Source organism: Muntiacus reevesi, chromosome 5 (genome assembly GCF_963930625.1).
Source record: "Muntiacus reevesi chromosome 5, mMunRee1.1, whole genome shotgun sequence".
Lineage (NCBI taxonomy): Eukaryota > Metazoa > Chordata > Mammalia > Artiodactyla > Cervidae > Muntiacus > Muntiacus reevesi.
The window spans coordinates 81,390,234-81,407,294 of NC_089253.1; the positions used below are offsets into that span (position 1 = coordinate 81,390,234).

The following is a 17,061-nucleotide window of genomic DNA, read 5'->3' on the forward strand; positions in this document are numbered from 1 at the left end:
TAAAAGGGGGTTGACTAGTTTCTGCCTCGTAGGATGATGTTTAATTAGGATAATATGTACAAAACATCTTGCAAAATTAAAGCACCCAAAACAGATGATACCTGATTCATGTTAGCTATTATTATAAGGTAATAAAGCTCCAGACACAGAAACAATATGTTATTGGTTTATTATTTACTAAGGGATCAAATCTATTCTACTTTCCCATGGCGTGTATGGGTCCAGGGTAACCTCTTTACTCGTTCTGTCCCAAGCAGGGTAGGAGTTATTATCTATAAAATGAAGGGGCATAGATCACAAAATAGCTGGATGGTTGTTACAATGTCCAAGTGAAGTAGCAGAGTCAAAGCAGAAAAGAAAAGCACAGGTGTGGAATGAGGGAATATGAAATTTGCATTATTTTTTCCAAATTCAGTGAGTAAATAGAAAATATGCCCTTTTAACTTTGTAAAGCACCTTACTTTATTTGATTCTTTTAGCAACATTGTCAATAGGGAAGGCAGCTTTACTCACCTACAATTTGGAAATAAGGAAATTGGGCCATAAAATATGAAATGAATTAAACATACAGATGTAAGGGGGAAGATTTTAGAGCTAAATTTCAAATGCCGGGCATCCAGACCCCTCACCCCCTGTAGCCCTTCAGAAGTCACTGTCGTCGGCCCGTGGAGACACTACCTCCAGTGTCAGTGTAGAGATGATCTGTCTTTTCCCATTTTGAATAGTTGTGTGTCTTATTAGTAGGATAGAGTATTGAAATTTAAAAAATGTCTATCATTCCAGTTGTAGAATGTAAGAACATTGTTTTAGTCATGTTGTCCCTCTCAGTGACACAAGGTGTGATAATTTAGATTTTCTCATGTTCATCAATGCATGGAGAGTAGAATGAAATGAGCTTCTTTTTAAACAAGCGACAAAAGAGGACTCAAATATGTTTAGTCCAAAGTGGGAACCTCTGGTTCAATATTGGGAAACAGGAAATACAGGGATGGATTAAGTTTCAGGCACAGTGGGATATAAGAACTCAAATCTGAATATTTTACCTGCAGAGTTTATTTAAATTGCTGTATGCACACTCAGCAGTGGCATGTGCTTATATCCAAATACTCTTTATAATGAATTAAGTAAGTGTGTTGGAGTCAGACAAATCTCTGATTTGAAGCCCTGACACAAGATAGAAAATTTGATAGAGTCACACAATTTCTCTGAGTCTCTGCAAAGCCTCTGTTTCCTTATCTTTAAATAAGGGGGATAATAACACCCACCCTTTGGTGGTGGTATGAGGATTGAATGAGATAATATATGGAAAGCTCCCAGCACTGTCACTGCTCTTGTCTACCAGATTCTTAGCAAAGACTGATTCCTGACTCTCTCCTTTGTTTCCCTGTAATGCATTTTTAAAATAGACTTTGGTTTTGTTAAAGTTTTAGGTTCACACCAAAATTGTGCAGAAGGCACAGAGATTTCCTATATTCCCGCCATCCCTACATGTGCACAGTGTCCGCCATTGCCAACATCCCTCACCAGAGTGGTGCATTTGTCACAACTGATGAACTTACATTGACACATCATTATCACCCAATGTTCATCATTTACATTAGGGTTCTCTCTTTGTGTTGTACATTCTGTGGGTTTCAACAAATTATAAAGACGTGTATCTGCCATTATAGTATTATATAGAGTAGTTTCACTGTAATCCTGTGTGCTCCACCTATTCATTTCTACCCCATCCTGGCAACCACTGATTTTTTTTTTAACTATCTTCATAGTGTTGTCTTTTTCAAAATATATGGTTGCAATCATGTAGTGTGTCGCCTTTTACAATTGGCTTCTTTCACTTAGTGATATGCATTTAAGGTGCTTCCATGTCATTTCATGGCTTGATAACTCATTTCTTTTTACTGCTGAATAATATTCCATTGTATGTTACCTTCTCTGGAGAAGTGAATGGCAACCCACTCCAGTATTCTTGCCTGGAAAATCCCATGGACAGAGGAGTCTGGTGGGCTATAGTCCAGAGGGTCGCAAAGAGTCGGACATGACTGAGCGATAAACACACGTTACCTTCTAGGAGTTTTGTAATTGTTCATTTTACATTTAGGTATGATCGCATTTTGAGTTACATTTTGTGAAGGGTATAAAATCTGTGTCTAGACTTTTTTTTTACATGTGGCTGCTTCTAACATCATTTGTTGAAAACACTGTTTTTGCTCTATTGTATCGCCTTTGCTCCTTCATCATGATTGGTTGACTCTATTTATGTGGGTGTATTTTGGGGTTCTTTATTATAATACATTTTTAAATGAGTACATTTTACACATAGCATCTTCAATTCAGCACAGTTTAGTTCAGTCACTTAGTCGTGTCCAACTCTTTGTGACCCCATGAACTGCAGCACACCAGGCCTCCCTGTCCATCACCAACTCCCAGAGTTTACCCAAATTCATGTCCATTGAGTCGGTGATGCCATCCAACCATCTCATCCTCTGTCGTCCCCTTCTCCTCCTGCCCTCAATCTTTCCCAGCATCAGGGTCTTTTCAAATGAGTCAGCTCTTCGCATCAGGTGGTTAAAGTATTGGAGTTTCAGCTTCAACATCAGTCCTACCAATGAACACCCAGGACTGATCTCCTTTAGGATGGACTGGTTGGATCTCCTTGCAGTCCAAGGGACTCTGAAGAGTCTTCTCCAACACCACATAGCATCTTAGCAAAACTTTAATTCCCTAGAATGAAGCATAGTTCTAATGTAACAATAGTTGAAGAGCATAAAGAGGGGAAATTCATTAATAATTTAAATAATTATCAGCATATTCTGAAAATCTCTTAGAAGTCACTCAGATATCTGCTGAGAATGCTGAATAAAGAAAAATCCACACATGACCTTGCAAGGAATTATAGTTCCATTAAATGCTCTGAAGACTTACAGAAGACTCCCCAGACAGTATCATGTCTCTACTTTAAATTCTCCAGAGTATATTTGAGTCAAGCTTGGCAAAGCTGTTTGAAAGATGGTTTGATTATTTACATATTATATCCTGGGAATTCATTTGCACCCTCACAGGGTATTCCTGAGGGTAGTTCCCCAACTCTCTTGGCATTTGGGGCCTCAATATGCATTCTAGAAGCTGAAATGGCAATCTCAAAAAGAGCTGGGTAAAACCACTTCCAAACTGAAAAATTACTGAAGCATGTATGTGATTTTGAAGTTTAACCCAACCATTAGGAAATGAAAGGTAGGAAAACAATCACCTAGTGTAGGAATGCCCTGTAGACCTTTAGGGCTGTGATTCCTGAAAACAAACTAATTAAAACTTTTGAGAATCAATAAAGATGCAGAATCTTGACCCCATCCTTTGTATTAAAGGAAAAAAGCTGAATTTTGCAGAATGAGACTTCAAAGTCTTGTCACTTCTCTCCCATCATCTTTGCCCCCAAAGCATATGCAAGTTTTCTTTCAGACAGTGACATTTGCAAATGAATGGAGCACAGATCTCAGTGTGGCCTGATATACCAACCCTGGGAGCTGACGAAGTCTAGGGTGAAGAGCACAGTTAGCACAAAGCAAGTACGCCTTTCAAATCAGAGGTGACATGAAACGGAAGTTAAGTGTGAGCTGTGGAGTCAGACCTGGCTTTTGAACCTCAACTGTGGAATTTTTTCACTTCCACCTTGGACAGATTACTAAACTTTTCTGTGCCTTAATTTACTCATCAATACAGTGAAGTTAATATTGTCACCTCACAGGACTGCAGTGGATATCAAATGAGATAATGTTATGAGGTAACAAATTACTGCCCTTGGTCTAATGCCTGGCACTTAAGTCATAAGATGAGATTTTAGTGTCTTCTCAAGAAGTCCTTGAAAAGTGTGCAAGAATGCTAGAGTCTCATTTATAGAATGACTAGAAGGTGCCATCTACCAACGGGTTCCAGAATAACTCTCAGCCTAGAGTAGCTACTGATCCTCTGCTTAGAAGTTGAGGCCTATTCACCTGGCCCTGAGCATTTGCACAAAACTTAAACCCCTAAAAAAAAAAAAAAAAAAAAAAAAAACTTAAACCGCTGAGCATGGTCTGAGAGCACATGGTCCAAAACACATCAACAGCAAAAGAAGTCTCTGTGCAGACTCTAACACAGTCTTACAAACCATTCGGCAAGCAGCTTACTAATTTATAGCAATAGAATTCAGTCAAAGTTATGTCTTTTTGGAGAAGGAAATGGCAACCCACTCCAGTACTCTTGCCTGGAAAATTCCATGGGCTGCAATCCATGGGATCGCAAAGAGTCGGACATGACTGAGTGACTTCACTTTCATTTCTATGTCTTTTTAAAAAAAATATTCATTTATTTATTTATTTTTGGCTGCACTGGGTCTTCATTGCTATGCATGGGCTTTGTCTAGTTGTGGAGAGTGGGGGCTAACCTCTGGCTGTGGTATGTGGGCTTCTCATTGCGGTGGCCTCTCTTGTTGTGGAGCATGGGCTCTTGGACATGTGGGCATTGGTAATTACTGCAGGGGGACTCAGTAACTGTAGCCCACAGGCTTAGTTGCCCCATGGCATGTGGGATCTTCCTGGACCAGGGATAAAACCAGTGTCCCTTGCATTGCAAGGCAGATTCTTAACCACTGGACCACTAAGGAAGCCCCCAAAGTTATGTCTATCATGAAGCTATTGACAGCATCATTGTCGTGTTTGTGTGGGGTGGAGTGAGATATTAAGAGAGAGAGAGGAGTGCCGGACCAGCCGGGAGATTTCAGCGAGCAACACGACGCGTTCCTTTAGGCTAAGAAATAAAGACACAGGACAGATGGGGTCGAGAGGATCGCTGCAGTCAACGATGCTCCTTTATTTTTCTAAGCTTCATTTATACTTAAACCAAGAAGGAGACATCACAAAGAAAATTCTTCCCCATGTACATCATCTTAAGATAACAATAATTAGAACTCTCACTAGGCGTCAGAGCACAGGAATGGCATCCTGATTTAGATTAGGGGTAATCGTAAAAAGGCTGTCTGTCTGCGTCTTGTGTGCATTCAAGGCTTACTAGTGTTGTGTTTATCTTTGGATAGTAAATTCAGAGGGGTGGCGGGACAGAGAGCTATGTCCTTGAAGGAACCCTCGATAATCAAGGCAGCTCCCAGAGTCAGCTCTTTCAAGCCGCTCCCCGCAGAGGAGTTCCTTCTCCATGCTGATAATATCTGATTTAGAGGAATAAACTTAAGGAGTCAAATGAAGGAGGAAGGAATCACCTTCCAGTATTCCAGGCAGTGCCATACAGAAAAGGGAGTTGATATGGGAAGGAGCTCCAGGGAGGGGAGGGGCCAAAGAATGAGAACTGTAGAGGAACAGATATTGACTCTCTCTCTGGGTGTCCCTTCTCCCAGAAGCTTCTCCCACAGATGACTGCAGGGCCTTAGGTCAAGGACACCCAGGGACCATGATCTCAGCATCTTTCAACCAATGCTCCTACAAGATGCCTGAGAAGCCACTGAGGAAACGGAAAGTCAACCTGTGTTGACTTTCAGTTCACTTATGGAACCAGCTCTGAACCAAAGAGGACAGTGGTAATTTATGAAATCTCTGCCAGTCTTGACATGGCTTAATTTTTATTGGTGAGAATGATGCTTTGTTTATGGTATTGAAGATAGCTCATGGAGTCTAGCAGACCTGGATAGACCACTTAACTATGTGAAGTTGGGCAAATTTATTCACCTCTTTGAGCCTTCAAACTGTGGTACTGGAGAAGACTCTTCAGAGTCCCTTGGACTACAAGGAGATCAAATCAGTTGATGCTAAAGAAAACCAACCCTGAATATTCATTGGAAGGACTGATAGTAAAGCTGAAGTTCTAATACTTTAGCCACCTGATGCGAAGAGCTGACTCACTGGAAAAGACCCTGATGCTGGGAAAGATTGAAGGCAACAGGAGAAGGGGGGCAGCAGAGGATGAGGTGGTTAGACAACATCATCGACTCAACGGACATGGATTTGAGCAAAGTCTGGGAGATAGTGAAGGACAGGAAAGCCTGGTGTGCTGCAGTCCATGGGGTCACAAAGAGTTGGACACGACTGAATTACTTTCACTTTCAGCTTCTTTCAAGATTAGTCTGTTGACTTCCTAACCCCAGTACCTCAGAATATGACTTTATTTGGAGACAGGGTCCTTACAGAGAATATCAAGTTAAGGTGAGACTCATTAGGGGGGCTTCTCATCTAGTTTGACTAGTGTCCTTATGCAAGAGGAAAATTTGGACACAGAGATATGTGCAGAAGGGAGACAATATAAGGAAACACAGGGAGGAGATGGCCATCTACAAGCCAAGGAGAGAGGCCTGGAGCAGACCCTGCTTTCACACCTTCAGAAGGAACCAACCTGACAACATGTTGACCTTGAACTTTCAGCCTCCAGAACTGTGGACATTTAGCCTCCAGGTCTGTTCTACTTTGTTACAGCAGACCTTGTAAACTAATGCACCACCTATACCAGCAGTCACTCTGGGGCACCTGCTGTTGCAGCAACCTCCCTGATTCCTGGGCTGAGAAGCCTGATTCTGGGACTGGAAATTGACTCACAGCCCAGGCAAGGAGTGTTTTGTGCGTTTGGTTAAAAACTGGTTCTCCTTCTCTGGCCTCAACTTTTTCTTTGATGTGAAAGCTTCTGAGCATTGTAATTAGCGTCTCTCATTTGTACATATGGATTAGATGTGTCTCTTTGAGAAGGTAGTAATTGTTCATAGAATGTTTAAGTGTATTCCTATATATTTTAAATGTTGTTGTATTTAGTGCACCTTGTGAATGTCAATAAGAAATAACATTTACCAAAAAAAGAACATCAGATTTCCTGTTTCGAGTTTCAAGCTGAGCAAAGCTGAAGAAAATGCCAAAATAATATGCAAATATTAATATGCCATATGTAAGCCTTCTTGGATTTTTTTATGAGCTGTCAACACAATTCAGTCTCCCTGTCACTATTCCCGGGTGGGGTTTTTTTGTTTGTTTTTTGGTTTTTTTTTTTTTTTTTAATAGAATCGGCTCTCTATTTCTTTAAATGGAGAATATTCCCCAGTGGAACATTAACTCTTCACCATCATTTCCTTTGTCTTTTGCAGGAAATTTTGACTGGGTGGGGAATGACTTCACCCAGAATGCTGGCACAGGCCTTGTTATCAACCAGGCAGACGTGAGGAACAACACAAGCATCATTAAGCAACTCAAGGATGTGTTTGAGAGGGACTGGTACTCGCCCTATGCCAGAACCTTGCAGCCCACCAAGCAACCCAACTGCTCAAGCCTCTTCAGACTCAGACTCCCGTCAAACAAGACTGCCATGTCCAACGCAAGTGGGAAGGACCCCTAGAGTGTGCAGTCTGAATGAACAAACTTACGGGACATCTTGTATTTCACATTTATATATATATATATATATATACACATATATATATATACAAAAAAAAAGACTTGAGGAGAGAAAAACAATTTAATATGTCTTTTTTAGGGGAAAAAGCACACACAAAAATATTCTCTGAATGACATGTAATAACTAACAATATCTTAGCCGCGTGTACACTAAACTTAAGACTTTTGTATTTGTTACTTCTGACAGAGAATGTCATTTTGGCTTGGAGGTTAGTTTTTACGTTTGCATACAAATTTTAAGACTTTGATGCCTCTTCCTTTCTAGTTTTAGAACTTTTTCTGCTGACCACCTGGTCCGTTCTTAAGAAGCTTAGCATGAGGTAAGCTCTTTAACACCATTCTGAGAACTGCTGATGTAGAGGAGTGTGAGGATTTTGTCCAGGAGAAGGGACTGATCAAGCCAAGTATTTGTCCTTGGAAACCATTTCCAAGACCTCTATGGTCATGTAAGCATGAACAGCTTACATCTCATGCTCATCTTCAACACACTTGAAAAATAACCTTTTTGCCTCCCTCTGCATTTTTTCCAATACCATGGCTTTTATTTTCTATCATTTTCTCTTCTCACAAAATATTATATAGCACCCCTATATTCACCTAAACATTAGTTCCAAGTATGATTGTATCTTTTGAAAATGTATGACTTGTTCAGAATGAATGCAAAATGTAAAAAGCAGTCTTTAATTTTCACCTTTCAACTGCACTTTTCCCTACCAAATTGATATTTTAAAACCACAGCCAATAATGTATATCCTTTCTCTCAAGCTCAGAAAAATTATGTAGCCACCTGCTAATATCCAGCAAGCTATTCAGTCTGCATTATAAGAATAAAGTAGTTTTTCACATTTTTGTTTAGTTTATGGTGTTTAAAAGTAGATTTTAATTTCTTCATAATCCTTTGCTGTTGAGTATGCCAGCAAACATTTATAGAGCTATTTAATATATCTTCTGCTATTTAATATACCAAATGCTTTTCAGAGAAATGCAATTTAAATACTGTGCTTAACATATTTTACTAAGAAACAAAAATATTGGATTATTGTTCTATTATGTCCTTGTGTTGTTGTTTTATATCTATACAATGTGTGCGCTCAGTCGTGTCCAACTCTGTTCAACCCGATGGACTGTGGCCCACCAGGCTCCTCTGTCCATGGAATTTTCCAGGCAAGAATACTGGAGTGGGTTGCCATTTCCTACTGCAGGGGATTTTCCTGATCCAGGATTCAAACCCGTGTCTCTTGCATCTCCTGCATTGGCAAACAGATTCTTTACCACTGTGCCACCTGGAAAGCCCATAACTATGCGATATATAGCCCTATGTTAATGGAGAGTGTTGCACTAGAGATAGGCATGACCTATTCAGAGCCCAGAGTAGGTGCCCTTCAGGACGTCCAGTCCTAATGTTGCTCCTGACCCTCCCTGGCCTGGAAACAGAGTCCTGCACTTCTTGGTCTTGGGTTTCTATTGATAATGTAGGGACATTAATAATCACCTACCTCGCAAAGATGTTGTCACAGTAGAAAATGTTTTTAACTTGTTTTGAAATCAAAAGAACCTCTATAAGTGCTCAGCATTATGAAGTATAATGTTTGTGGTATCCTGACGTAATCAATAACAGGTTCTCCCAGAAAACCCACAAGAGAAAACAAATCACAGCTTCCAGTTACAAATATGGGTGAACACAGCAATGCAAAATCCCTGCTGGAGATCTGGATTGTCATCATTCTGGTGGAATGTTTTGTCAGATCACTTTGGCATAAATAACATCAACATTAAACTAGACCGTGTGCTTGGAATTCTTCTCTAGGACTAGCCTCTGCTTGTGCTTTTAGAGCAAGAAAAAGCAATCTCTCTTTTTTTTTTAAATTTCTAGAGGCTTGATTCTAATAGGTCAGAAAGAGTGATATAGGAACTCACAAATCTTGTCCAGTGGGTTTACTTGGTGGAAAATATCCATTGTTGGTCATCTAGTGATCACATAACTTCCTTTCTTGTTGCCAAGTGTTGCTCTACTTGATATTTAACCAGGCTGTGAAGAGAGCTGGGAAAGAGATTTATTTTTAAGAATAACATGTTTTAATGAATGACTATGGGATTCTTTTTATTATTATTTTTATTTATTTTTGGTTGCACTGAGTCTTTGTTGCTGCATGCGACTTTTTCTCTAGTTCTGGCAAGCCGGGGCTACTCTTTGTTATGGTGCACCAGCTTCTCATTGTGGAGCTTCTCTCATTGTGAGCACAGCCTCTAGGCACACAGGCTTTAGTAGTTGCAACTTGTGAGCTCGAGAGTGTGGGCTCAGGAGCTGTAGCACATGGGCTTCAGGTTTTGCCTGGCATGTGGAATCTTCCTGAACCAGGGATTGAACCTGTGTCCCCTGCATTGGCAGAAGGATTTTTATCCACTGTATCACCAGGGAAGTCCCGACTAGGGAATTCTTAATGAAATTCTGCACCAATAATGGCCAGTCCTTAAAACTCAAAATATTTACCTTGCATCCATATCCATATAAACAAGAATATGCCTATCCAGTCAGTCATCTCAGTAAAGTAAAGGTAGTTTTAATGATGATTAAAAAGAGAACACAGGGGGGCCGGAAAGATGGCTGTCCTAGCGCCTTTGATTGCTCTCGTGTATTCGGTCCCGCGACTTTCACGATGGCTGGCCCGACCTTACTACTTTTTGTCAGCCCTGCTGTCTGCTGCCTTCCTGCTTGTGAGGAAGCTGCCCCCTGTCTGCGAAAGTCTCCCCACGCAACGCAAAGACGGCAACCCGTGTGACTTTGACTGGAGAGAAGTGGAGATCCTGATGTTCCTCAGCACCATCGTGATGATGAAGAACCGCAGGTCCATCACCGTGGAACAGCACATAGGCAACATCTTCATGTTCAGCAAGGTGGCCAATGCGATTCTTTTCTTCCGCCTGGATGTTCGTATGGGCCTGCTTTACATCACACTCTGCATAGTGTTCTTGATGACATGCAAACCCCCATTGTACATGGGCCCTAAGTACATCAAGTACTTCAGTGACAAGACCATTGACGAGGAGCTGGAGCGGGACAAGAGGGTCACTTGGATCGTGGAGTTCTTCGCCAACTGGTCCAGTGACTGCCAGTCATTTGCCCCTATCTACGCTGACCTCTCGCTCAAGTACAACTGTACAGGGCTGAATTTTGGGAAGGTAGACGTTGGATGCTACACGGACGTTAGTACACGGTACAAAGTGAGCACGTCACCCCTCACCAAGCAGCTCCCTACCCTGATCCTGTTCCAAGGCGGGAAGGAGGTCATGCGGCGGCCGCAGATCGACAAGAATGGCCGGGCTGTCTCTTGGACATTCTCAGAGGAGAACGTGATCCGAGAATTCAACCTGAATGAGCTCTATCAGCGGGCCAAGAAGCTGTCAAAGGCTGGAGATAAGATCCCCGAGGAGCAGCCTGTGGCCATGGGGCCCACTGCTGTGCCAGATGAGGAGAGCAAGAAGGACAAATAGGATCCCTGCTTCAGTCCCAGGCACCTCGGAGGCTCTGCCCTTTCTGTAACCACAAGCCTTGCCTGAGGCCTGGGCCTTTTATTTATGTTTCCCCTGTTCGCCTGTGCCTAGATGGGGCAGGGTATCGCTTCTGATTTTTAAGAGGCATCCAGGGTGATGTCAGGTACCCTCCAGGAAGGCCCCACTGTTGCGGCCGGCTGTTTCACTGGAAGGAGGGAAAGATTTTGTCTGGTGGAGCGAGAAGGCTTAACCTCCAGGCTGGGCCAGCGCGTCAGCTGCTGCGTGCTACCCAACATCTCCATCAGGCTCTGGTCTCATTATTCCTCACGGTGGTGCCACGCAGCCTGCTTAGACTAGATTAAACCCTAATGTAACAGGCCAAGGTGCAGAGTTAGTGCTGACATTTTCCCCTCATGGAATCTTACTTCTTTAGGCCCTTCTGGCTTAGTCTGTGACCTGTATTAAAAAAAAAAAAAAAGGTATAAGCCTATGACTGGTCCCAAGGTAAAAACCTTTAACCACAGACTTTTCTCTTTGAAGATCACTGAATAATCTACCTATTTTATGAAGATTGGGAGGAAGGGGAATGGAAGTTTGAGACTTCCTTTGTGTGGCGGGCCCTGGAGGAAAAAGCCCCTGAACGGGGGCTCACTTAACCCTGCTGCACCCTCCCCACACCCAGTTGATGGTTTTGCACAGTAAAGAGACTGATAATTAAAATAAATAAATAAATAAATAAAAAATAAAAAGAGAACACAAAAGAAAGTAAGCAGAGTTGACATAGAGACAAATAAACATAACAATGGCACTCCTGGGTGAGGAAAATCAACCTGGGCTGACTTTAGAAAGGACATCTAAAGACTGAAAACCTGCTTGTTTACATGTTCATTCTCAAGTTGTTTCCTGGAATATTTGTCACAGTCATGGGACAAGCATCAGTTCAGTCGCTGAGTCATGGCATGGACTGCAGCATGCCAGGCCTCCCTGTCCATCACCAACTCCCAGAGCCCACTCAAACTCACGTCCATTGCGTCGGTGATACCATCCAACAATCTCATCCTCTGTCATCTGCTTCTCCTCCCGCTTTCAATCTTTCCCAGCATCAGGGTCTTTTCCAATGAGTCAGTTCTTCGCAGCAGGCAGCCAAAGTATTGGAGTTTCAGCTTCAGCATCAGTCCTTCCAATGAATATTCAGGACTGATTTCCTTTAGGATGGACTGGTTGGATCTTCTTGCAGTCCAAGGGACTCTCAAGAGTCTTCTCCAACACCACAGTTCAAAAGCATCAATTCTTTGGCGTTCAGCTTTCTTTACAGTCCAATTCTCACATCCACACATGACTACTGGAAAAACCATAACCTCGACTAGACGGACCTTTGTTGGTAAAGTAATATCTGCTTTTTAATATGCTATCTAGGTTGGTCATAACTTTTCTTCCAAGGAGCAAGTGTCTTTTGATTTCATGGCTGCAGTCACCATCTGCAGTGATTTTGGAGCCCCCCAAAATAGTCTCTCACTGTTTCCATTGTTTCCCCGTCTATTTGCCATGAAATGATGGGACCAGATGCTATGATCTTAGTTTTCTGAATGTTGAGTTTTAAGCCAACTTTTTCACTCCCCTCTTTCACTTTCATCAAGAGGCTCTTCAGTTCTTTGCTTTCTGCCATACGGGGACAAGCATAAGTTTGGTGTAATGGCGCCCCCTGTCACTGTCTTTTGCTTATGATAGGAAAAGTCATTTTTGTCCTTTCCCTCTGAGCCTCATCAAAAAGGTAGCTGCAGGAAATGTGTCCCAGGATTTTCTGCCATGCACCACCAGCAGCATAACCCTACCTGGCCAAGCAGACCTCCTCAAGGTGGTCCACGCAGCAGCAGCCAGACCACAGATTCTGGAAGGCAAAACTGACCCTCAGTGGCAGCCAGGTAAACAGCCCCTGTCCAGAGATTGTCATAAATAAGTTCATGTCTCCCGAGAGAAAATTTAACTCTGCAAAACTTTCTTGTTCATTTGAAAGCTTTTGCACCCCTCTGTAAGTATTCTTCCTCTCTTGTAGACTTTGTGTCTGTGCTAAAACAACTTCCATTTCCCCCCACCAACAAACATCCCAAGAATTATTTCCCAAGAGGAAAAGAAGGCAAAACAAAAACTCTTTAATTCAAGACTATCTAATGGATATCCATACCAGAAATTATGAGGAGTAGGGCGATTACTAACCTCCATTTTTTTCTCCATAAAAATTCCACAAATTATTTCCTAAGGTGCGATAAAGGAAAACAAACACAATTTGAGACTATATTTTAGGTTTCTGTGCTGCTAGCATTGACCTAGTGCCTTATTGATTCTCAAGCATTGATTTTAAATAGTGACTCACTATATAAGAATGCTTCAATTTACTGTGGATCCAGTAGAACTTCTAATGGATCTTGTTGAAAACTTGCATATGAGTGTCAGTAGGTTCTATGCAGTCTGCTTTCCTCCCAAACCACACAAATTTGCTCACCTCCAAATCAAATCATTGACACACACTGTCAAATAATACTGTGGACCTCCACTGTACTGCCACTGGCCACTACTATATCTAATAATTAAATCACATTTTATCAAACCACTGGAGAGGAAGTGGAACATTCTAGGTTCTATCCATGCTCTGTAAATGTCACACTTTGAGTACCTGAATATGACAGAAGTAAGGCACACTAAAAATGTCCCTGCTGTCTCTAAAGGACTTTGTAAAGAGATGCTTCATGGCCTTCCAAAGTCTGTGGAACAGAATAAATCCAACATTTTTAAAAAGTCAAAGCAGACTCAGTAAAAGAAATGAAAGGGCTGTGGGAAAGCTTCGTATCTGTATAGTTCTGGATACCACTTTTTTCATTTGGACTGTTTGTCTCATTTCTGATTGGATTCTTGGTGAGATGGGTCTGATCATCTTTTTGTTTGATCTTACCCCTTGAAAACTATGGTTTTTTACTGCAGTTACTGGTTTGTTAAAAGTACCTCGCTGAACCTGAGATTGACAGAAGCTCATTTCCCGCCAGTCTAAGGCTATTCTCAAGAGACTTTCGTTTATTCTGAATTTTATTTGTTTTTAGAAACTTTTATTGAGATAAATGCCAGATCAAAAAACTATGAAAAGACTATAGAAATTTCTTGATAAGAACAGATCCAGACCCATCTGTCTCAGGCATTCTATCCCAGAACCTGCCTTTTTTAAAAATTTCATATATGTAACACTTACATGAGTTTCTCTGTCCACAAATCATTTTGTTTTTTCTTAACATTCCAGGAATGTAAAAAGCTACCTTCACTCTCAATAGAACAGTTATTTTCTGTGATGAAAGATATTAATACTTTGCTATTGGTTATTCAAACTCAGTTCCTTACAAATAACCCCTGTATATTGTGGATGAATGTTTGATTCTTTGGTTTTCTGTACTTAATCTCAATGAACTGATGCACTTTATTATAAGCCTTTGAAGGAGAAATCATTGTAGTGTCCATCTGACCTAAGGTAGGTTGGATAAATTAATCCAAACAGCATTTTTGCATTCACTGTGATCTTATAGCTTTGCTTTTTACAAGTCAGTAACCAAATAACTGTCTATTATTTTTATATTATTGATTTTAATTAGTGGAAGCTTTATAAAAGCCTTGAAGTCAACCCCAGTTCATAGGCCACCTTTCCTATTTGAGAGAGTCCCCATCATTGGCTGAATTATAAAGATATTGCTTTCTACGGTGACTAGATAGGCATACTTTAGAAGTTTCCTGAAGTTATAAAAACCAAATTTTCTCATTTTTGAGCAATTAGCAGTCTTGTACTTACAGAGTTCTAAAAAAGTCACTGATCACTTATGTTTCTTTTTGGCAATTTTATGAAAAGACATGCGAGGTTTAATAGGCATTGTGCATTTTCTTTTGTTATGTTCAACTACTAAACTTCTAATTCTGCTACAAAAGAGACTTGAATTTTTAATGTTTCTTTATATAAACAGGATAAAGTTGTGCCTGGACATATCTATATCATTAACCTAAAGATTCTAAATAAACTGGTGTTAAAAAAGGGCTAAATTTGGGGACATGATTAAAATTCTCAAACCTGTCATATAACCAAATGCTCGATTTTTTCAGTAGTAATAACTATATGGTTTTTATTCTGTGAGATGAACCATTTATGTTTCTCCTTAACTTGATCTCAGAAACAAAGGTCTCTTATCAGTTCCCAGCTGTACTTTATGTACTGAATGATGTGAATGAAGCTGACTGGTGGCTACAGTCCCACCATTTTGTATATTTGTACAAGAAGGCATCATTGTGACAATATCCCTCCTTTTTTTTTTATTTTAAGGAGTTTGCTTCCAATAGTTTGCACTGGTTTTGAATAAATAAATGCTCTTTTTTTTTTTTTTTTTTTTAATAAAGAAACCATTGTAGTGATCAGGCTTTACACTCTGGCACAGTGACAGAAAACGCCTTTGTGGATCGAGTTCATCTGCCTTCTGTACTTACCTACTGAACTCTGTTCCTTCCAGTCTCAAATTCATAATCAGATACACCTGGTGTCTGCTCAACAAACCCATATGGAATCTCGGGTTTAAAGGGTATCTTGAAATCCATCCAAGTCAATTCTTCCGAGGTACAGACAAAGGGGCATCTTTTCTGTAGAAATTTTAAAATAACAAAATAGCTAACTAAAGTCATCTAGTTTTTATTATCACTATGCTCCAGCAATTCTAAACAATGTCAGGACAAGATACTCCTTGAGGAACAAAATGTATTGGTCTAAGCTCTAACCAACTGCCTACAACTAGGGCATACAGATCTCACTGCGCTGACCTTGGTATACTATGAGTGACACTCTTTTCTCAATTTCTGGTAAAGTGTTTTTTAAAAAATTGCTCCCAAGCAGAAACTGTGATTATTCATTTATTGAACAAATATTTAATAATCCTGTGCTACATTCCTATTTCTGTGCTGAGTGGGGCATCTTAAGGTGAATAAGAAAAAAGAAAAAAATAGTAAAATGTTGTATTTAAAACTTTGAGAAAAAAAAAATAAAACTTTGAGAATGTTTCCCTTCCTACAATGATGGAGTAAGTAATACTGATCAATCCATTTGCAGAAAATAATTAGAAAAACTGGCAAAATATTTAATACCACATTTATTTGTATGCATAAGAGATATACCAAAGCAGGGAAGAAGTTTGCATGGTCAAGTACTGAAAGAGAACTAAGCCTAGAAGTGAATCAACTTGCAGCCAGTTTTCTTTAGAAGCATCTGCTGATTCTCCAAGCACAGATGCTGAGCAGAATTTCCAACAGATTCAAATGATTAGAAATCCAGTATTGGATATAAGATCCACTAAGGGAGATGGACCTTTATTACTCCCAGGTTTGGAGTTGGGTCTCTGAAGGATAATACACAGGAGTAAGCATGAATCAGAAACAGGGAAGCCCTTCAGAGAGCTTCAAATCATTTTTCTCTTGAATTAAAATGATTGAGTTGTGTTGCTCCTAGCTTGAAAGTGAAACATGAACGTGTTAATTGTTCAGTCTTGTCTGACTCTTTGCAACCCCATGAACTGGGGCTCACCAGGCTCCTCTGTCCATGGGATTCTTTAGGCAGGAATATTGGAGTGGGTTGCCATTCCCTTCTCCAGGGGATCTTCCTGACCCAAGGACTAAACCTGGATCTCCTGCTTTGCAGGTGGATTCTCTACTATCTGAGCCAGGAGGGAAGTTCCTAGCTTAACCATCTGCATTTTAAAAACAATGGGGGGGTACTGTTTTGCCCCCTTCTGATGCCTATGTCAGAAGATTTCTCTATCTCCTTTATACTTTAATAAAACTTTATTACACAAAAGCTCTGAGCGATCCAGCCTCATCTCTGGCCCCGGATTGAATTCATCTCCTCCGGAGGCCAAGAATCCCGCATCTTATCGTTCAACAACAACCTTTCATTTTGGGGGCTCGTCTGGGATCCTTCAGGACAAGATGGGCCTGATAATCTATGTGAGCCTACTTCTGCTGACTCCAGAAATCCTGAGTCTGCCGTTTGATCCTCAAGACAATGCCTTCCTGTCCTGGGCTCACTCCTATGCTGCATTCCACAATTGGTCTAACTGCTGGGTCTGCGGAGCACTTCCCTCTT

The 17,061-nt window shown here is 40.8% G+C and overlaps 1 protein-coding gene and 1 pseudogene across 1 annotated transcript in view; both read left to right on the forward strand.

Moving 5' to 3' along the window:
• The window catches only part of PLD5 (phospholipase D family member 5), a 382,456-nt gene extending 375,149 nt beyond the window's left edge, over positions 1-7,307 (forward strand). Inside the window, exon 10 of the mRNA XM_065935649.1 lies at positions 7,112-7,307. Within this exon, the coding sequence (XP_065791721.1) occupies positions 7,112-7,186 (75 nt within the window). The 3' untranslated portion in view covers positions 7,187-7,307. The remainder of the gene's footprint in view (positions 1-7,111) is intronic.
• Positions 7,308-10,011: 2,704 nt separating this feature from the next.
• Positions 10,012-11,632, forward strand: LOC136169010 (thioredoxin-related transmembrane protein 2 pseudogene; annotated as a pseudogene).
• The last annotated feature ends 5,429 nt before the right edge of the window (positions 11,633-17,061 follow it).